At 39.9% G+C, this 23,633-nt stretch overlaps 1 protein-coding gene across 1 annotated transcript in view; it reads right to left on the reverse strand.

The window, feature by feature from the left end:
• stxbp5l (syntaxin binding protein 5L) overlaps positions 1–23,633 on the reverse strand; it is an 85,572-nt gene that overhangs the window by 60,895 nt on the left and 1,044 nt on the right. The window contains exon 2 of the mRNA XM_068746118.1: positions 10,055–10,152. Within this exon, the coding sequence (XP_068602219.1) occupies positions 10,055–10,152 (98 nt within the window). The remainder of the gene's footprint in view (positions 1–10,054; positions 10,153–23,633) is intronic.

Genomic DNA, 23,633 nt, shown 5'->3' on the forward strand with positions numbered 1-23,633 from the left:
TCAGCTGTTGTAATATGACCGATGCCATTCTGTTGTCACTGGCTCCAGAGAGTAAGAGGTAATCCAGAGGGAACAACCTCTGTAACATGGAAGTGGGTTGGTTACAAAATATGACAAAAAACAAACAATGCTAATATGTAAAAAAAATAAATAATGGATGATGGGTAAAGTTGTGTATTTAGGAGCCATGATGATGAAAATGTGGTCAGAATATATTTTGTATTTTGTCACAGAAGACACAGCTTGGTTTGGTAGAAAATAATTAGTCTGTGTATCTAGCTCCCTCTCCCACACACATGCACATGCACAATTCAAATCCCATCACACACTACAAAAGTTCAGTTCAATAACAGATAGACATATGCGTCCATTCAAATCGAATGCATTTTTTTGTTTGACCATCTCTTTATTTTAACATATCTTTTATTCGAATCATCTGATCGAACAAAGGCGTAGGAGAGGTATGAGTGAAGGCCAACAGGCCGGTATGACTGAGGTGTGGGAGGCACCCCACTCGAAATCACTGCAATTTTCCAGATGACAAATTCTCTCTCAGAGACTTTGCAGCAATCGTATCCCTGACAAATCTTCTAAAATACCACACACAAACCCAGCTTTAGAAAAATTATTTATACATTACGCTCAGATCGTTTCACACCAATCAATTTTAGAATATGCATTTATTTGTAATGCCATGCTTTGCATTTTTATATTGTAATACCTCACCCAACACAGGGCCTCTACTGTAGAGTTGCTCATCTCTGTCTCCTCTCATCTATCCTTCTCCTACAAAGGTGATGAAAAAACCTTCCTCAACTCTAACACCCATAGTCCAGCAGGTCAAATCATTAAAACACACACACAGGTTTGACCTAACCAATAAAATACAAATAAAACAGTAAAAGTCATTTTGTCTTTACAAGCAGATGTCTAGACAAAAAAGCAGGAAAGCTCAGCGGATGACTGCTCGATCACCCCTGCCATGAGGTGAGGAATCAAATTAACAAGGGAGGCAGCTGGCACTAGTAAGCCCTTTGGCTGGAGTCTGTTGTTGATGATAGACGGGATGAATTAATGAGATGTGATGTGCTATGGTGCACTGCTTCACCTTGTTGCACTGCCATGACAATCGCAGCACTGCTTCTCTGCTCACCAAAGACTAATCTTGGGATTCTACCAGTTGGGCTGTAACAAGCAACACAATGTGTTAGAGGGTATTTCCTTGGAAAATAAATTCAAGGATCATCTGCCGTTTTGATTTCCATTTTTTGATATCTTACTTTGACAACGATGCACTTCAGCCATCGACGTTTAGGTCTGGGTCAATGTTGTACATTACATTTACTTTGACTTGAAACCAATTGCTGCTGCGTTTGGTTCCCAATAACTAATTTTTATGCGACAAATGAAACAGATGGTCAAGCGCATCTGGGCTTGTCCATGTGAAACGTTGACTTAATGTCTCCATGACAACGTCACAAAATCAGACTGGATTCTAATGCTCCCCCCCCCCCCCCCCCCCCCATGTCAAATGAGGTGAGAAACACGTGTTTGCTAATAGTAAGGAATTTGCAGCATTGGTTTGGAATTATCCTCTGTTCTGTTTCATGGCACGTATTTTATATGGAAATAGAAACACAGTGATTTGATGTATTCAAATTTATGGAATGTCTTTTTCAGAGACTCTAATCAATAAACATTGGCGGCTTCGTTATACATTACATCCGAGCAAAATCCACTAAACCCAGAAGGTGCTCTTGCTCACTGATTTGGTGTATTGTCTATAAATTACACAAACAATCCAAAGACAATTATTGGCTTGATGCCTATTACAGCCATTTAGATACGCTGAATCATCTTCAGTTGTTTTTATAAGCATCACAGTGCCTCTCTGACCTTATCTCCAAAGCGTCTAACCTTCATTGTCCCTCTTATTGTCTCATTCCTAATCCTATCCAACCTGGTCACTCCCAAGGAGAACCTCAGCAGCTTCATCTCCGCCACTTCTAGCTCCGCCTCCTGTCTTTTCCTCAGAGCCACTGTCTCTAAGCCGTCCATCATGGCTGGCCTCACCACTGTCTTGTAGACCTTTCCTTTCATCCTCGCTGACACTCTCCTATCACACACCTGATACTTTCCTCCACCCGTTCCAGCCTGCCTTCTTCAATTCCTTTCCACATTCTCTCCATCACTGCGCTGTTGACCCGAGGTACCTGAAGTCCTCGACCTTCTTTATGTCTATTTCTTGCAACTTCACTGTTCCCCCTGGGATTTTCTCATTTACACGTTCTTTGCTGTTTGTGATAACAATCCAGTCAGAACCTGGCAGCATTTGATTAATTCCCGCTAAAATCAAACCGTAATTAAAAATAATTATATTGTGACTGGTGGGAAGAGAAGTCAAACAGCATAAACATTAAATCATACAAATAAACTTGATTAAATACCACAACATAAATACTGTTGACTTCAAAGATGGAATTGCATGATATTTACACATTAGCTGGAGGCATCATAAAAAAATAGCATCTTATAAGGGCTTCCTGGGTAGGTTCAATTCTAAAGGTATACTGGCATTAGCTGTCAACATTCATTTATTTAAAGCAATGCATGCAGCATGTGGAGCTGTCACATGTAACATTCAAATCCATATTTGAAAAAAAAAAAGAAATGTAATCCAGGAGAATAAAAATATAATTTTCACACAAACATACATCTTTAATATTTAAAATGCTCCACAAGTTTACGATCTGTTCAATATTTTCATTCTTCACTGCTTGCTTTTCACAGAGAATAATTGGGAGCCAATCAGATGACTCCTAATTCAGCCACACAGCCACACAGGTGTCAATTCAAAGTGATAAACATGCATGAAACTCCCTTTGCCAATGATTAAAATCGTTGTTGTCAATGAGTTCACTCGTAAATGAGCTAATGAGTTAGCACCATCACATTCAAACTTATAACTGGAGCTGTGTATTATGATGACAGATGGCCTCGGCTCATTAAATCATAGCACAAACATTTTAAATCATGCAGAACAATACCGGTGACCTGTGGAAGGCAACTACCAGATGCTACCAGCTGATTTGCATTACTTTCATTCTATTGTTCATTTCTTATGTTTTATTTCACAATTAATCACATTAAATCACTCTCTTGAGTCTGGATTCTTGTGATTGGCTGAAAATAATCGGCTCCACATTTCCTGCTAATAAAATGTTCCAAGCCACAGCAGCGAAGTCTCGGAAAACCAATACATAAATGCACTAACATATAAGCAGTTCGTAAATGCACGTCTAAAATTATATTTTGATGTAATGACATTGACATGTATACATCTTTATACACTGTAATTTAAAAATACATTGTGTGCCTTATTTTAACATGGAGGTTTACATTATTATACAATAATAAATATTTGAATAAAAGTTTAAATGAGGAGAGTCAGTTACAAATAAACATCCAACCTGGATTTGTGAAGTCTTCTGTGTTTACGCAATATTATTGAGACTGAAAATATAGTAATGAAATATAAAAAGGAAATATATTTTTTGTATTAATTTGCAAGTCTTCAACCTACTTCTATGTGGAATGATGAGGACAAATCACAGATGTGAGGATATTCTGCAGCAGTCTGGAGCTGGTCGATGAAATCTAGCCGATAGATCTGCTGTGCATAATTGCAGATTGACATTACATTCAATTGTTGACAATATGCTGGTTAATGGACCTGCTGTTAATCAGCTGAGAGGGAAATACTGTCACATGGAATAGCTAGTTTGAAGACGGTGTTTATGCTTCACCTTGTTTTTTTGTTGTATTTAGAAGAGAAAAATAATATTTACCTGTGCATCCTTTTGTTCTGTTCATTTTCATCTTTCTACAGGTGGTGTCACCTTGTGATAGGAGGCAGAAGGATAGAATGCTTGGAAGTCAAAAATAAGCATAGGCTTACGGCAGACAGACTGCTTTGATAACATTTTCAGTCCATGTGATGTTAGTACATCTGTAGACTGTTCGTTTGTGCATGTAGACATGCACTGCATCATGGGTAATGCACCTCAGTAGTAGCAGAGCAAAGCTGTTGTGCTGTTTAAATATAACTTGCTCTGTTCATAAAATGAAATTTGAAATACCCAAGCTGTTCAAAAGTTGGGTGTAATTCTGAATTCTGTAAAGTCTTTGGAACTATAAACTCTGTATGATTGGTACAAGTCAGTGCAGCTTATCCGCAAATGTTCCTTGACTTCAGGGATAAATTGAAAAATGTGACTTTGACACTGTGCAGTATATTGTCAGTATCCATTTTTTCACAATGAATGGACTGTAAATGGCTACCATTGACATTTCCCAAGTGCTGCTATTAATAGGTAGCTGACCTTTTATTTCCCAGCTCTCCATTCCTTAAAAATTGGATGGACAAGAGGGCAAAGAGTGAAAACCAGGAGGATAAAGCGGCTAAGGATGAAGATGAACATGTTTATTGAGAGCATTATACTGTTTGAGTGTGGATAATTACTTTACGAGTGAATTCATCATGCAAACTAGTCTAAAAGCAAAACCTTACATCAAATATCCCCCAAATATATATGTCAGAATAATGACAATATGACAGATTAGCACGAAATTAAATGTCTGCAACTGCAAAGTTGTATGGAACATAAATGCATACATTAAGACATCGTCCACACATATATGCACATTGAGCATCCTGATTTGCATCACAATAAAAGACAAAGGGTCTCTTCACCTCCGGCAGCCATTCATTGGCTAATGATGAAATAAAAGACATCATTATTTTCCAAAACTGTTTTTAATACAACTACTAAAAAATGAATGGCACATCAAGGAGGGTATCTACCAGCCAAGGGCAACGGATTAGTCATCTTAAGAGAAAATCAAAGGTTTCACAATACATCACAAAAACAGAAAGTCCTTTGTAATACTGGAGGCTCGAGAAAGTTAAGAACTAGAAAAGGAACTACATGCCAAATGGGAAAGGATGGGTGCATCGTGAATACACATTGGTCTGATGGTTTTAGAGCAATTAAAGTGAAACAAATCACAAATGAAAGCAATCATGACTGTTTTGACAGTAAGTGTGATTCTAAATAAGAGTTCAGAGCTCTACTGCATTGAAACTTGGAATTGTACATTCTGTCTTTCTGCTACTTTCTGTCTGGCACACAGAAAGAGAGAGAGGGAGAGAGAGACTCAATTACTGCCTCTACATGACCTAAAGAAGGACAAAAGGAGATTATTGTGTTCAAAAATGAGGCAGACGTCTGTGTGTGCGTGTTTGCATGCGTGCGTGCGTGCGTGCAACATTGTACATGAGATGAGCTGTGGCCAGGAGAAGTGAACTGGAGAAATCACATCAGCATACTCGCAAGACGGCCACGGATTCATCTGAGAGAAAGGGGGAGGGTTTTTGTTCTGTCCATATAAACGGGAACATCCGAAATAAAAATAGAAAAAAATATCCTGAGTCACATGGAAAAGGGAAACAGAGGAAGAAGGAAACATTGCGGTGAAATATTTTGTCTTTTTTCATAATGTGATATGTATCCTAGAAACGGAAAATATGATCAGACAGCCACACGTCCATCCAATCCATAAAGAGTAGCATTAACTGAGAACCTAGAGAGGGGAAGGGGACACGTTTACAGAGGGACGGACAAAAAGACAGGATGAAGAGCCCTTTTTTTTACTTTATAACATGATTAATGACTGAGTTAAAAATAAAAATAAAAATATTAATCAACAATTAACTGCTGATTTTTAATCTGAGTTTTTGAGTCACCCGTTCCTGAACTGCTGTATCCATATTACTTTTCTCAGTCCATACAGTGGTGGAGGGGTAGATGACAGAACCATTAAATTCACCATCGCTCACCCTGCAATGGTAAAGTAAGGAGTGAGTGCAGTCAGTGTTTAATCTTTCTGCTTCATTCCCTCTCTGCCCCACTACCCGAGCAGCTCTTCTAACCTTTGGCGCCAGTAAAAATCGCCATTACTCTGGTTTACAAATAGAGGGCTGCAAATCTTATTATGACTAATTCGATCAACACCAAGTGAGTCACTGGGCATGACTGTACCTGTCCCGATGGGATAAACTGTGCATGTGTTCACATCTGTGGCATTGGTTGTGTTAATAAGCTCAAGTTTGGGAGCAGAGTTTCTGTGACAGGAATTATGTAACTAGAAATCGATGCGTGCAAAACACCCACTACTCTTGATCTGGACTGGACAGCATCTGATTGTGGCACTGTCCACCCTCTGTCAAAGCAAAGCAAAAAAAAAATATCATTGTGTTTTCAGACCTGTTTGCAGAGTTCAGCAACACCAGTGGCCCAGTGTGACAACCCTGAATGCTTAATGGATGACTGTCTGGTACTGTTGGACTGGTCCCGAAAGCTGTCCCTTAAGATGTGTGACTATAATAGTCGCTGTGAGTTTGCAAAGTGACCTCCTGTGGCTAAATTAGATTTACTAATGGCTTGCTGCTGGCCATTGAGTTAAAACATGAGGCTGCTGATGAAAGAAAGTATCCCCAAAATTAAAGCTGCAGTCTCCTTCTCGCCCTGCAGTGAGCAGGGCGGCTTCAGCGACAGGATAAGCAATGTATTTCGAGTCAGTCTGTTCTTCTTATTATCATTGTCGATGGTGGTGGAAACAATTTTGGATGTTCCTTGAGTTGATAGAGGACAAAAAAAAAATATCAGTTTGGGTCAGGTTTAAGTCAGAACAACTCATCCAGCGGCCTTCCAAATCAGGATCAAGGCATTTAACATGTTTTAGTATACTGTTCCAATATTACTTCTACTCAGTAGCCATGTTCTTCGGCTCACATGCACTAGTTGCAGCTAAAGCCGTCCAATATAAAGGCACTGCCACAAAGCATTAACATTAATGTAGACATATTGAGTTCAGTGTTAACTGTGTTCGTTAACTATTTACAGTTCTCCCAGTTTTTGGCACATAACACGTGAGAGTGTTGGACAGATCTATTCTTAATAAGTAATACAATTTCAGTAATTATGATTATTTATATTTTACTTGGAATTCTATTCACCTTGACAGCTTTAAACAAAATGTATGCCCACCCTCTTTCTGAGCGCCATCTCCCTTCCATCAAGTTTTTCCACTTCTCTTTCTCCTTTTTCTTCTCCCTCTGACCTGATTGATTGTTATGAGAAGTGAAAGCTGTATTTTCAATTCTATTACCTGAATGCTTTCCTGAAGCTGCATCCCTTTTTGCTGCACCTAAAAATACAAGCCAATAAAAGACGCGTGCTGCACATAAACGCGTTTACGTTTGTCCATATAGGGTTGACACCAGACTTACATGAGCATGCACATGTCATGCTCTTTCCCTGCAGTATTTCCTGTCAATAAACCATATTTCAGTTTATCTCAGTAGGAGAATCCAAGGCAGACAGAGGAGTGTTCGAGGAGTCCACTGCAGACGGCCTCATTGCCAACACACTGCACCAACCCTGCCGACATTGTCACTGTGCATCTTTCACCGTAGCAACACCTGTGCTACTGTGATTGCCAAAGCGGTTTCTATTAAATGTGGGACATTTAAACACCCCGCAGGCAATAACATTGCTTTTCAAAACAAATCACTTTTAAACACATTGTAGAAAACGTCACTTTGCTTATGCATCTTTTGTGCTCCAAGGTGAGGATGTATATAAATTTATATTGCTGCAGCAAAGCGTTTTAGACACTAAACACTTCTCGACAGACCGATGATGACGATGATGATGATGATGAATGATCTGAAATCATCTGATGTTCTCTGAGTAGAAGCTTTTATTCAGTCATCTTCTGCTTATCCAACTTAGGTAGTGGGTTATGAGCTGATACAAGGATGGCTACAGGTAAGAGGCGGATAAGATGCCAGCTCATTGCAGGGCCACACACATAGACAGACAACCACTCATGCTAACACTCACACTTATGGACACTTTTTGTTTGAACAGTTCACCTAAACTGCATTTCTTTGGAGGAGCGAGGAAGCCGGAGAACCCGGAGAGAACCCACAGACACAGGTAGAACATTCCAACTCCACACAGAAAGGAATCAAACCTGGAACCCTGTTGTTGTGAGGCAACAGCACGACTCAAAGCCCCAAAATCTATTTTGTTTGGAAGCTTTAAAGTGAGGATTAAATTCATAAATTCTATCATGAAAGAAAGTTGGTAATCCTGATGTCTGATTGGAAAGCATGTTTCGCTCCACTATAGACTCCATTAAGGCAGATCCTATCTCTGAGAAGCTACATGCAGTTCCCTTTCTGATATAAGTTGCTGAGTAGCTCAGATGGAGCAGATAGCCGGGATAGTGCGTGTATAAAAGCCCCCATCAGAAAACAAAGCATATTTTCGGTTGCAAGTGTGAAATGACAATAAAGGTTTCTCAAAAGTATACCAACATATAACAGCACATGACATGCATACTTAAATATTCAGGCACACACACACACACCACAAACTTGTGAAAGGAGCCACCCACATAGACCTACATAAGAGGAGGTCTACACAAGATCAATAGCGTCATTTGAACACTTAACTTTTAGCCCCTGGAGATCAATACAGTCTTCTTAAGGGAAGCGAAATAAAAAAGATTCTACAATGTGATGGTGTGTTATAACAGAAGACAGCAGCTATGCTATCAGGTCAATCGCAGCAGATAAACAAAGGAGGGATTGGAGAGACTGGGTGAAATACAGTATCATATGTGTGCAGCACGGATGCACTGCTGATGCAGAACAAAAGCAAAAGGCAGGACTCACTATTGTAGCACTTCTGAAATACTATAATCCGAACCTAAGACACTCAAGCTGACTAACGCTGGACACAAAGAAATTAACATACAGGGCGAAACGCATTCGAAAAACAACAGGTGAAGAAAATAAAGCGGGACCATGACAGTAGATGAGATACAGAAAATCAAAGGCTCGAGAAGAATAAAACATTCATACAGGCTGTGAAGGACAGACGAAGGGTGAATTCAATAAAAGAAATGAGGGAGGAAAAAAAGCATCCTCTAGACAGAGGGTGACGGGGGGTGAAGCAGAATGAGAAACAGCGAAACAAAGAAGTGTTTGTATTTGAGAGCATGTAAGAGAGAGAGAGAGCGAGAGAGAGAGAGAGAGAGAGAGACTACAGAGGCGCAGAGGTGTGAGCAGCATGACAATACAGAAGCTAAGTCAGTCAAGGACTTCCATCCTGGTGAAATATCAGCCGAGCCTCATTCATTATGGCGATATAGAGAAAAGAGATGGATTAAGGGTGAAGGAGAGATACAGGATTTCAAACATCTAAATCTGCCCAAACTCATCAGGCAATCAGGTCACATTTCTTTCTCTTTTCATCAGCTATTCCCTATGACGCCACGCACCTCTACCCTCCTCGGCATTCCTCCTCCTCTTCCGCTATTTCTTTGCCCCCTTTAAATGGTCAAAGAATGCCACATCTCCTTCTATTACTATCTCATCTCTGTTTCTCTTCAAGAGGATCCGTGCATCTATTACCTCAGCGGGGCCAGCGGTGCAGCTGCCGTATCAATAATTGTTAACTGCCTTGCCTGAAGGAAACGTGGGTATTTATGAGGGTGTAATCTCCTACCTGGGTCACGCTCACATGTCCGTTTTCATCTCTGTGACTGGGACACCCTGGGGGTAGACCACTGGATGGACAGTTCTGAGTTTGCAACATGACAACCGAACGACATGAAATGACAAGGGTGAACGAGGGATGAGATTTAGAGGATGAAGGCAGGGGGGGGGGGGGGGGGGGTGGAAGCCACTTCTTGGAGATACAGTACACGATAGCAATGTAACCAGTTTAAGTAGGAGTAGATTTATTCTAGTAATAGATTACTTTAAAAAGGATCAGAGATCAAAAACATTGCAGTGGTATTTTTCATAATGTATTTACATTACCTAAATAACACTATGCATTTATATATATGTGTGGGTCTGTACTGCGTCTCCAGAAAGAGGAAGGAAGGAGATGTCGTGATGAGGGATAAAGGATACATCCGTACACCGCCAGATCTGGAGCCGATGGCCAGGATCTTTTGCACGGGGTCAAACGCCAAAGCGGTGGGCTGGTAAGGGAAACCATGACGCACCGTCTGTGAAGAAAGACACAAAGCAATATTTTAGTTAAGCATGAACAACATATTAGGATCATAGAGATTAGAAAATAATTATTGAAAAAAATGTAGCTCTAATTCTAAAAAAGAAAAGCTAAATCCTGTGAAATATTTTAGATTTCTAAATCCTACGATGGTTTAGTCTTATAATTGAAAGAATAGCTTAATTATGGTGTTTAACCAACAAAAAAACTTTGTCCTAGCCATGAAAACATTTTTTTTTTGTAATGGGCTGATTATTGTTTGAAACTTGATCATTTCCCCGACTTTAACAAGTACTTTTTGAGCCTCAACCTAACCAAATTGTGACTTTCATAATATTATTAATTGTTAATAGTTCTTAATACTTAAGCATTGTCTATTTACTGGCATAAAACATAACAAAAATATTGTGAATAAATGAATAAATTCATATTTGCAGTATATTGTTAAAACATAGCCTCACTAATATTTCTATTAGAACATCCTTTTAACATTTATGAATACAGATCACAGTGAATGCATGAGATTTCAATGAACCGAGAGCTGTTTGAAATTCAAATACATAAAAGCGTTCCAAGGTCAATATTCTTATATTAATAAAACATGGCAAGTTCCCCTCTGTGTAATTAGAAAAAAGAAAGTGTAACTTATGTTTGAGTTGCTTCTGCATTGAAAGTAAAGTGTAGCGAAGCGGTCTCGACATTCATATGCCAAGGACTGACTATGCAAAACGACATACTCCCACTCTGAGGTACATGCAGCTGTGTGCCATTCGTCATGTTTAATTTCCCCGCAGTGCCTCAGTTATCTGTTTTGGAGGGGCATAGAGGACATGGGCATCACCGGAGTTGAATAGAAATATTACTAAAATCAAGTTCTGGCAAAGCAACTTTTCTTCACACGGAACACTTTATTTCTCACAGCATCCAGCCAGTCATTGCTGTCTATTGAGATAAATCTGCACTTACTAGCTGGTGACTCCTGTACAGTAACATGCCTTCAATGTTAGTCTAGAATCCTGTTGCTGTCATTTTCCTAATGTGATTATCTCTGTACCTCTAGTTCTTTCATGCTACTATTATGTCTACCATCCCACTTCCAGTCACCGTAGTGTCTTCACAGAATTCAATGGCATTATTATTTTAACAGTCTAAGCAGCGCCATCAGCCACCACCACCATCACCACCTTCAGGGCTTTCATCTCAATGTCCCTGAAGTGTCAAATACCTTTTAAAAGACTAATCATGCCATGTAATTTGCTGCGATTTGGAATGTTCTTTACTTCGTGCATTTGTCTCATTGACTGACATAATACTGCAATTTCTCTGGCAAAGTATATGATGAAAAATGACTATTTTATGCACTGTAATTATGTAATATATTAGAATAACATCATTAGACTTATCAGACCGAAGTAATGACTTCTCAGAAGGATAAACTCTGTCCCCAACAAAGCAACACTCACCTACAAGCTATGCAGAGGTCTAATTAGCACCACTGAAAATGATGGAATGACTCACCCTACTGTGCCTATAATTGGCTTATGCTGATATTCTTAACTGACAGTGTAAAACCTGACATGACCGCGAATGTTGCAAACGACAATGCAATATCTACGGATGCATTGTTAATGCAATCTCCACACATAGAAGTCTATAAGATATAAGCATAAGTCAAATCAGCAAAGGAATAATATATTTTTCATTCAACACTTAATCAGTTTAATCAGTAATCAGCTTCATGCATGAAATAATGAATATATGATTCGCACACATCGTGGAAAAAACACACACACAAATCATCACATCCGTTCTCCAGGTCTTGCCACCAGGGCCCATTTGGTTCCCTAGCCTAGCGCCGGTGCACTGTTGCTGGGATACAAGAGACCCACCCCCAATATATACATACGACAGTCGAGCAGTGGATGAAAAACACATTTACTCTGGTTTATCTCAGAGCAGAGCCATTTTTCAGTTAGGGTGGGCATACATCCAGAGTATGTGTCCCTAGAATCTGTCTACACACATTAATGTATTTTCATATTCTAAAATAGAAATACTTCCTAGGAGTGTTTTATTCATTTAGCAATATTTGAAAGTCTGATTATGAGACTGATTGCAAATGTTAAAATCAAAAACAGCCTTCAAAATTAGGAAAGAAAAATGTTTTTGACACAGTCAAGATGTACCTTCAGAAACGCAGTCAGCCATTCAGCAACAATTAATCTGCTGCAAAGGACCTGTGTTATAACTGCCAGAAGCTGTATTACATCAACTCTCCTCTCCGTGCAGCCCCCTCCTTTTTTCTTCCACCAGAATGTTGTTTTCTCTCCACCCATAGACAACCTTTACAAACACAAGCGAGGTATTCAATCAGATAACCCCACACAAACATCCCACTCCCACTCCCGCAGCCCAAAGAACAAAACCACCTCACGCCACTCACCACCATCTCCCTCCAGCTGCAGAGCTGGTCTAGACCCCTGGTTCTATAAATAGAATGCAGCACATGTCTGCCACTGCCAGAAAATTGTGCAATGAGCAACTATATCTCCAATAATCGATCGGCAAAGTGGAATATGACATCCGTTTGTCAAATTTATCTCTATATTATTACAGTTCCTGTCTGTCAGCTTTAATGATTTAAAAGGTTTATCAGAAGATCTTTAAAAAAAATTGTTGCCATAGCTGGAGCATCCGTCCTCCTTAACCTGTAGCTGTTCCTCAAACGGATGCCTGAAGGTACACGAAAATGATTTATGAGTGCTGTCAAATACATACATTTGATAAGATTGATTTATCGGTCTATCTCTGCTTTCTTATTAGCATGAGACTGATGAACAAAATGTTCAGGTAGCAGGCTGCATCTCTTGAGCCAATGCTGATTATCATTTTTTTCAAAGCATTATATTAGCTGAATTGTTTTTGGGGCAATTATATTGATGCTAACTTGGGGGGGGGGGGGGGGGGGACTTAATCCTCTAGAAAATCCTAAAGGAACTCTTGCAGAGAGAGAGAGAGAGAGAGAGCATCGTTTTCCTCTTATGAATACAATGATTGTGGTGCAAACTTGCTGATTAAACTTCAAGTGGTCGATAAATCTAAAAACCAAGTTGTGGGATTTTGGGCATCTTGATAAAAAAAACCTCCTGCTGATGGAGAAATTCAATAGAGCAGAGTTGGCAAGAGAGAGAGGGGAAAGAAGGTAAAGTCAGGTAAAGACCAAAATAGAAACACTAAATTGAGTTAGAGAAACAAGCAGACTCAAAATGGCAAACGGAGAAACAACCATTGAGAAATAGAATAAAGAATAATAAAGAATACATTACAATTTAGATTATAGATTGTGCTTGCATGTACCATAACTTTATAGAACATTAGTTTTTTGGCCGGATTGCCATCAGCCACACATGTAAATCCATACTGATGTTTTATTGCATTTGTAAACATCACAAAATCAGTAGATACTAACAGCCATGGATGTTTTTAAGGATAATGTTGAAAATAAGATACATTTTTATCATCTATTTGCAACAATACAAGCTCTCTGAGTTGTGCAAGCTTGTCAAAAAAAACATAATCATGAAAGCTAAAATTAGCTAAAACATTTCAGATCACTGTAGATTGTTAAACAATAAGCACACACACGAATGCACCTTTTAATGATCACACTATTTTTTTAAGAATAAGTATAATTTAGAGTTGACCAAAATATTAAACAATTGTGATCTGCAAAAAGCATGATTAAGTACATACATATTAATGTGTTAAATAACTTGTAGAGGAATGAAAAATAGTTTCCATGTCACAAACGATCCAAAACAAAAACAAAATCCAAGGTAAACAAAAACCTCCCCATAAAGAGATAAATACATCTAAGTAAAGAGTGATATATTTACCCAAATACCAAATAACATCACTTGAGCATATGGTTGATAGTGTTGCGTGCTACATAATTTTCATGATTGCTGCAGGACCACTGCAAATATTCTTTAGCTGGAATGCATGATTAATGCGTCATGTCGACTGTACGGCTTGGGCGGTGCTTGGATTCCTTTGTTGGCACAACAACAAAATCACTGCAGATGCATCGGACAGATATAGAGAATAAGAGGCCCCTTGCAACGTGAGGCTGGAGCAAGAGGTCTGACGTGATAAATAATGCATCGCGACAGTAATAGCGTGAACCCAAAGATAAGCATAAGAATACTACATGGAGTGTATGATGAAACTCACAGGACTAAAGGTAGAGACAGCATGTTTCTTATGTAATAGCTTTTTCATCTCAACATAATTTCAATGCTTTTTAGACTAATTGTGGCAAGTTTTAATATCGGAAGCTATAAAGCCCTGATGGCTTAAGCTAATGAGGTCATTATTTCTTCAGACAACGCTCCACTCCAACGCGCAACAAAGCCACGCTGCCGGCCCTTTACGAGTACAGGAGACAATTTTCAATTTGAGGAGGATAGAGAGACTTTGCCCACCAAAATGTATCTTTTTAATTACCGGTAACTGCAGGTGTGCTCAACATGTGCTGACTTTGATGTCAATTTGCTAATTACCTTCCGTCTCACTGACATTCGTGACTCCTGGCTGGAATCGCCACACATCTGAATGCTTTTACTGGTGTTGAAATGGGAATCTCACAATTTTTTTAACATTCTCTGCAAACGTCAGAGTGGCAGTCCTACAGCTGGGCCTTCAAACAGAGCCTCCTCCTTTTATATACAATATACTGTATATATTGTATATAGGAATATAGACTCAGGCAGACAAACAACAACAACAACAAGAGAACCAGAATCACTTTGCGAGGCTAAGAAACGAACATATGAGTGAATGTGTTTGTCAATGCTTGCACTTGCATACATTAGTGCATGAACATGTTGCATGCTGCCCTTGTGCATACACATCACATCACGTTCTGTCCCTTAAGGTGGAATTTCAAAATAAGAGACAGCGGAGAGCAGTGAAATGTAGAGCATTACATTCAAATACATCAGTTCAAATTTATGGAGACTTTTCACCGTCAGCCCCCCCATCAGACAAACAAAGATACACAAGGCTTCCTCTATCCGTGTTTGATATTTTCAGGTTGCTCAAAAATTCCTTTGATCAAGTCCGGAGCAGCCTAAAATAGAATAAAAAGAGGCAAATGTGTATGTGGGTAGGAGAGAATACAACTGGGGAGGGGTGGGGGAAGAGATAAGGGGTTCCTGTGTGTGAACAAGAGTTTTTACACAAGAGATACACACACAAAAATACACGTATTTTTCTGGCTATTTGTTACAGGGACAACCAAAGACACGTGATAGGCCCATTCCATAAGTAAACAGATTGATTGGTAACAAGAAATAGCATCATGATTTGCTATGAAAGACAATCAAGGATGGGGCAAGGTAGCTGTGTGATGGATATCACTGCATGGGCTCGGATGAGAGTCCTTTAGTCGTTAGTTGAAAGCTGTTCCTGTTGCAGATTACTACATTCCATTACTGTCCTTGTTTTAACTCATCTCATGCCGAAAAAAAATAATTCAATGTTTACATAAACAGCTGACAAAGCAATGTAAATATCATTTGTAGTTGATTTTCCTCACCACTTGATGAAATAAAGTGCAGCTATCGATATGTTAAATAAATTAGGCATTAGGTCGGCCTCCCTGTGTTAATTGCTACTGACAGTGCAGTGAGGTGACACTGTTAACCTGGTGGTTACCACTGTATGAAGTTAACTAACCGTAGCATCCACACGGGAATGGTGCTGCCTGCACCATTCCCAGAAGATCATCGCACCCATCGTGCTCCCATTACCTGTTTGACCTCCTACCATCAGACAAGAACAACCAGAATACTGAACAGACTTGTTCTCCATGCAGTCAGACTAATAAACAGCCCCTACTAACCTTGCTTCCACCATTCCACCCCCTGACTTTTTTATCATTTGCACTACTTTGCGATGAGAAGCTTTGCTGCATTGTACATCGACCATGTTTGATGATGTATCAGATGCTCGGCATAGATGGTGCCAATCCCTCTCACCCTGCCTGCTCCACACCCTCAAACTCCTTCCCTCAAAGAGGAGATTTCAGAGTCTTAAGTGCAGACATCTCACTTGAGAAACAGAAAATACCCTGAGGCTGGTAGATACTTGAACTCAGACGCACGCACACTTTGGGAGAAGATCACAGCCAGCACTTTAAAACGAATGTAGCAGTATAAGCACATTACTGTTTTTTATCTTATAATGTGTGCTTCTATTCATTAGTGATACATTTAGCCCTGGTTTTGATGTATATTTTATCAGTATTCATCTATTCTATTGCACAGAATTCTTATGAATGTTGTTGGCATTGGCATAAAATTGATCGGTGTCATTAGCTGCTCTATGTTAACAATAAAAAGCCGTTTGTTAACTTTTGCAGTCAGACATTTGATACTGGAGAGGGACAGTACCAGGAGAGAGAAAAAACCTGTGAGGGCTGAGAGATTTAAGAAAACATTAAAACTGTAATCTGAACAATGAAAAACACGGAGCTAAAATACACTAAAATGCTCCTTTGATTATAATGGGGATATTTCTATGTGTGTTTATATTCATGGAAGATTTGTTTTGGGTGTGTGTTACTTCTTGTATGTGAAGGATAAGTGTTTAAATGACCCTCACACACTGAATATTGCAGTCATTTGAGACAACCATATTAGACATACGGTATTACCGTACTAAATTATAAATCGTAAACTAACGTCTTATGATGCTGCTTAGACAGCTTTAATTTTCTACAGCCAGATGAAATAAGTGGTGAAAGCCAATATGGAAGAATATGACCTTCAAATTAATACGTATGTACTTAAAAATAATTTGACAGATGGCAGAAAGGTTCCCACCCTCTCTGACTGAACCACCACAGGAACCACCACAGGAATGACTGCATAGCACCCAAGTTTGAAATTAAAGCAAAAGCATTTGATAAGCATTGCAAGGTTTGTTGTAGCAAAATGTGACATATTTGGATAATAAAAATACAGTTCCGAACTTCTCCATGTTTTTATTTTTTTTGCGTGGTGCAAGGTTTCCAGGATGTGATGCTTCATGATGCTGAAAGCCAAAATGATGAAGAAATTCTATTCATCATATAGTCTGCACTATTATGGTTTTCCTTCATGCACATGCTACATTAATGTACAAAGAGAGAGAGATAATTTTTATGTGTTTGTTTATGTAACCATAATGCTATTGGTTTTCAAGTATTGCACTGCCTTGTGGGAACTGAAAATACTGCTCAGCTAGATGTAGCATCTCTAGCAGCATTTAACATAAATCTTTTAAGGGTCAAATACGATCGGTGTGAAGCATGTGTCTCTTCAAATGAGCGAGTGGGCTGAACATTTAGACACATATACATAATTCCTATCCGTTGCGTAACGGCGAGTGGATCGTCTCTGGCTTGTGTGTATGTGGGTGTTATAGGATGTCGGGGGATTCGTGTCACGCTTTCATGCAGCCCTGGTGCCAGAGAGCAGCTGTGCGTGGATGAACTGTATATGTGGTTTAACCCTTGAGCCCAGCGCAGGCGTGTCAGCAAATCGGTCACGGCATCAGTATCATGCCTTGAAAACTACTACTGGACAAAATGCTCACTTGTACTGTAATGCACACTTTTCACTAAACTGTCTTAGTCATGCGCTTAAATATTGTGTTTGCATTGTTTTTGCTTAGTAAAATGGACTTTAAAGAGCACTACATGTGCGAACATCCGTGCATGATACAGACGTTTCTCCGCCACACAACAGATGAGCGTAGCAGACGCGAGAAAATTGTAATAAAAAATATCTTGACTAAAGAAAATGTGAGTGTGATCATTTTCTTCCTTCCTGTCTCAATTGAACGTTACTTGATTTTAACCAAGAGGAGCAGAAAGTCCCAATCGTGCTGCACGGTGTAACGGTGAAGCTGAGGAAAGGTCACAGCCATTTTTTTCTCTTTTTTCCTCAAGCAGAACAGTCAATATAACACCACTATTTATCTTTGCTTAAATTCCTGCTGTATGTTGTGAAAGATAGCCAGCCCTGACATGACTCTCGGCTAAATCGCAGCAACAACTCATGACTGACCTTCCTGAGGGAACTATTGTTCAGTCTGAGGTGACGTTTGTTTTATTTCACTTGATGTGTTTTACTCATAAACACAAGATATCTTATTATCTCATCTTTAAGCATTTATTCCCAATTAATGAGCAGCCAGGATAAACATAATAGTGTCAGTCAGGCTTACAAATAGGTGTAGCAACGGAAACACAAGCAGTGAATGTGAAAGCAATGTGAAATCAAAATGCTTTCAGAAAAGTGCGGGGGACATTGAAAGTTTCCGAGACCGGTTGTTTATAGGGTCCATGATTGTAACTCGAACCAATATAAAATAACCTGTCAAAGTAAATTAGATTGGAATCTGTTTTCATACATGGAGCCGTGGTACAAAATAAGAGCTGAATTGCCTGATCTAACGCTGCAAAATGAAAACAGACTTCATGAGAGGGCGGTAATGCAAAACCAAGTGAAATGAATGTCTTTCAAAAAAAGATCTCACTCCGTTTTATTTGCGTAATGAAGGCAGGAAGGCCGTCGTCTTCATGAAGAATGGACTAAGCATTAAAGAAATCCCACACAAACTTAATCGCGCAGAGGAAAAGATAATCCAGAATGCAATGCTTTATAATTGCCCATGTTTGCACAGCATCTTCTGATAATTCCAATTTTGTTTCAGTCAGCTCTAAAGCTGTACCTTTGTTTTTATTTTATGACTTGTATCAAACAGCCAGCGACTACGCTTGTTTCATATTGCTGTAATGTGTTTTTGACATTTCTTTCACACAGTGTCTACAAAAAGTGAGTGGGGCAGATGCAAACACAAACACACACAAACACACACAAACACACACACACTGCCATCCTCCCCTGTCTCGCTTGTATACAGATTACTGAACATGCTCCTCTCTGGCTTTTCCACCATTATCTCCTAAAGCTCGACATCAACTCCTCCTTAATTGATCCCACACTGTGGCTTCTTGACAGTCAGTTGACGCATGGTAATGTGAGACTAGCTGGAAGTCAACCCACTGAATCATCACACCCACTGAGGGCTCAATGTGTCTCTGGTGAGGTGAGGCCATCTTTACAAGCCCATATATCAAGCTGCCAGGAGAAGGAGACGCTCAGGAGGTTTAAACGTCAACCATGAGTTCTGAAAACAAATCAGCAAAGTGTGTGTGTGCACCTGATCAATAGTACAGCAGGGCCGAGGCTCGTTGTGGGTAATGCTGCAGATATTTGGTCATGATGAGCACAATCAATTACTTTGCAGAATGAAAAGTCATTTAAAAATCCCAAAATACCATTTGAGCCATGATTGTGTTGCTGCTTTGTACAATAATTATGTTTTGAGGAAAAAACAGAAATTAGTAAAGGAGATTAGAAACTGAACTCAAGATGTCCCAGTGGCCAATATCTTGACAAACCTCATACTTAAGTAAATTAAAAACCCTTAAAACCAAATAGAGCTCAGACAGCATTTTCCATCCGCAGAGATCAGAGTCCACCATTAGAGCAGCGCATCAATTTATCCACTTATGTTAGTTATGTTTGCCTGACAAATAGTTCATGTGGTCATAATCAGGTTTCTGCCAAATTTTCCCAGTGTCTGATTTCAAGGACTAATCTGATTACCGCACTGTAAAGATCCACCCACAGATCATAGAGCTGATGCAGGAATACTTATTACGGCATCTTTAAGCATACAGAATACAGAAACGTGTATTTATATACACAGGGCTAGGATGTTTGGCTGAATTCACAACATCCTGGAAGCTGGACTCTGAAGCCACACTTTAAAGTTTAGAAAGCCAGGCTGCACATAAAATCTATAAGTCTGTACGGTGTTTGATGTCACGTAGCCTCCGAGCCCACGTGTCATCAGCCAGCACTAATCGTGCCTCGCTGTCACCTCCAGTAGAGTCGGGGGGCATTTACTTGTTTACGCACCATCACCAATGCTGTTAGTATTCATCATCAGTTATTTTCAGAAAATATGGCCTCTATGTCAGGAGTCTGATTTACGTAGTTAAGTCTGACAAGGTTCCAGAGGGGTCGTGTGGGTTTTCTGAATAGTATCCCTCTGTATTATTTTATAATTTATATTAAATAATGCAGAATATTAATAATAATAATTCAGATTTCACTGTAAATCTACATCAACGTTTTACTTTCAATGACTGAAATGCCAGTGACCGGCATGAAATCAAACCCAGATCATCAACCCTTTCTTGAATCTAATCACCAACCTAAACTTAAAAGCACTCCTTCACATGAAGCACATGCAAGCTATTGATAACCTGCCAGATCCCCAGGCAGGCTCTGATGAGGACACGACGGGACAGCATAGGCAGCAGCTGTTTGAAATACACCCCTCATTTACTCATTTACCACAGGAGGGCCCTTGCGTTGAAAAGAAGGAAACTAATAACCGAAGTGGAAATCACTCTTAACTGAACCTAATAAAAGCCAGTAGCCATAATTGAAGAGTGAGATTTATGTGTTATTTTGTCTCCTCGCTGTAGGAAATCAATATTACCTCCAGAATAACCTTAAAAGTTCCCAGTCATGGATCCAGCTGCTGACTAAGGTCTTTGGCTGCTGCAGTGTTTAGTAGGTCATGCATACTTTAGGATCTACCTCCTTACAGAAGTGCTATTCTAGATACATAGGTGCAAAAATATGCCCATTTTAGCATTTGCATGAAGGGAAACTCCTGGTCAGCAACAATATTTACTATTTATTTATTCATTGCATGCATATGAGCGAAGTGAGAAATGAGGCGTGCGTCATTGCACCACCATCAGCAGTAGCTAGTAACAGCCGCAATGGAGAGAGTCCAAGCTGCTTACACCAATCCCGATCCCGACATCAATGTGTTGCACCACAAATCAAGATTTGTTCCTCCGTGCTACATTTTCTTCTGCGCATTCATTCATTTTTATGACCATGCCCCCCATTGTGGGCTTCTCCTCAGCTAACACTAGAACATTGTAATTTGGCCTTCAGTGAATCAGCCCACTCACTCCAGGACAACATCACCCTTGTGCATGCAACATTTTTCGGCTCTTTAATTAGCTGGAGCAGGTCTGACATTTTCCCCTGGTCTTCTTTCAGTTAATGTTTCCACCTCCATACCTGCTGTTAAATGTAAATGTTCTGCTCCTCCAACCTCCGCTATCTCCAGTTACTCTATTTGAGCTGCTTTCACGCTGCAGGCCAAACTGATCCAAATCAGATTTTACCTCATATCTGATTAGAACGTGTTTTTTTAGGATAGTGTGAAAAGCACAAATCGCATTGAATTTCATATTTTCCAATTCTGTTTCCGAGATGACAACGGTGTCAACGGTCGGATCAGGATTCACTTTTCTTTTATCTCACTAAATATGCTTATTTGAAATATTTATTGATTAATGGACACAATAGATGAACAAATATGGAGGGGGGGGGGGGGGGGGGGGGACAGCAGGAAGCTAATTCAATAGATTTGTGGAACGATGCTCCAATCAATCCTATTTTTGGCTTCTTGCTCTCAGCTTAAAAAGATGACAGATTGTCACCACACTACTGCTGCCACGGAAATCAGTGCAAGAAATTAACACATGCAATGCTAATTTATTAATAGTGATGCAGCAAATGTGACAAATGTATCCACACTGGTGTCAGAAACGAGCCACATGCAAAGACGTATATGAGTAGTGAAATCAAAAAGATCAGATTTAAGAGAATCAAATGTGGGTCAGTTTCAGTTGCAGTGTGAACACAATATTTTAACTCAAGCTTACTCAAAAAGCTGAACACAGTTTATTGTCAATAGTTTTGGTCCCCAATAAAGAGATTTTGGAGTTTGGGGCCTGTCTGTTTAAGATCACCTAATCTGATTTATTTTTGTGACGTAAACATTTGAAGAGTTTTGTGTTTGAAGCCGACCCAACACATCACAGATAGTTCTGATAGAAAAAAAGCTTTTGGCATATTTATAGAATTGGGCGAGTTCCCAGAAAAAACCTGAAGGAGAAGTGCTGCGTCAATTCCATAAGCCTGAAAGCTGTCTGTGAGCTTTTGTGGGAAATTCAACCCAGCAAATGCATAAAGCTGTCAGAATGGCGTCAACCAGCGTTTACTCTCCTGCCTTCCTTCTGTCTGGCTCTGTGGCTCCATTACATCATAACACCAGCTCTGAAATGAGAGGTGGTGCCGCAACTACAGCAATAAACTGTCTTTCCTTCTTTAACACACATCGACATATGCTGGGTTGGAGAATACAGTGTGGTAAAGTTTAAAAGTAAAGTGATTTATCCCGATCATAAATACCTTCTTACAGATTTCAAACCGCTCTCTCTCTCTCTCTGTGTGTGTGTGTGTGTGTGTGTGTGTGCGTGCGCATGTGCGTGCTCCATCTAATGCAAAATGAACTAATTTTGCCCTAAACCAAAATGAAGTGATGGATTCAACGAGGCCACCTGGGTGTCTTCTAGTCCTCTCCCTCGCCCCGAGTGAGATTTCACCTTTTTTTTCCAGCTCGTCTGCCACCCATCGCTACGATGACTGTGTTATTCCACCAAAAAATGAGCTATTGCATCTTCCCACGTTGCACGGGGAGGACACAAGTCATGACTAACTCTGAGAAGTTAGCCAAGATGCCAAGGCCTCCCACAGATAGAGATAAAAATATGTGAAAGTATCAGAAAGTGATGTTCCTCTTTGGAGGAAACGAACTAGGAATCCAAACTTGCACTGATTCCCATGGAGTTTTCCCCCCGCTGCGTTCACATCAAACCAGGAGCAACGTGTGTTTTGATTCATATTCAGAATGCATTCCCGTTAATCTTTCATCTTTATATGAATGTCCTTTCAACCGGCGTGAAATCCTTGTTTGTGTGCCCATAAATGCGCATAATAATGCACATAAAGAAGCAAACTAACTTTTTAAATAACTTCCTGATAATATTTTGTAGTTTTTTGACATGCTCGTCAAAGCTGGGTAGATCATTTGTTTTAAGGGCACCTTGGAGATTTTACACATTATTTAGATGTAACGTGGTAAAGGGACGATGCAATAGATATCACACATATGACCTCTCAGTGCAAATGCTGATATAACTACAAACTCCTCCTTCCTTTCATCCCTTGTTAATGGTGGTGGAAATGGAGGGAATATTTTTGCACTTGAGGCTCTTACATGCGCGGCTCGGTCGATTCAGGTTGCTCAATAACAACCACGCAATGAAGGAGGAGCAGCCTCCTGCATGGGACCAAGCAGTCATGCTGTTCTTTTCCAGCTCGTTCTCCGCCCCGTCTGCCTTCCTGCCCCTCCTGCCAAGGGATGCTATGCAGCATCCTTTTCAGCTTGTGAATCAACCTCCCTTCTCCTCCTCCCCCAGCT

This window comes from Brachionichthys hirsutus, chromosome 12 (assembly GCF_040956055.1).
Source record: "Brachionichthys hirsutus isolate HB-005 chromosome 12, CSIRO-AGI_Bhir_v1, whole genome shotgun sequence".
Lineage (NCBI taxonomy): Eukaryota > Metazoa > Chordata > Actinopteri > Lophiiformes > Brachionichthyidae > Brachionichthys > Brachionichthys hirsutus.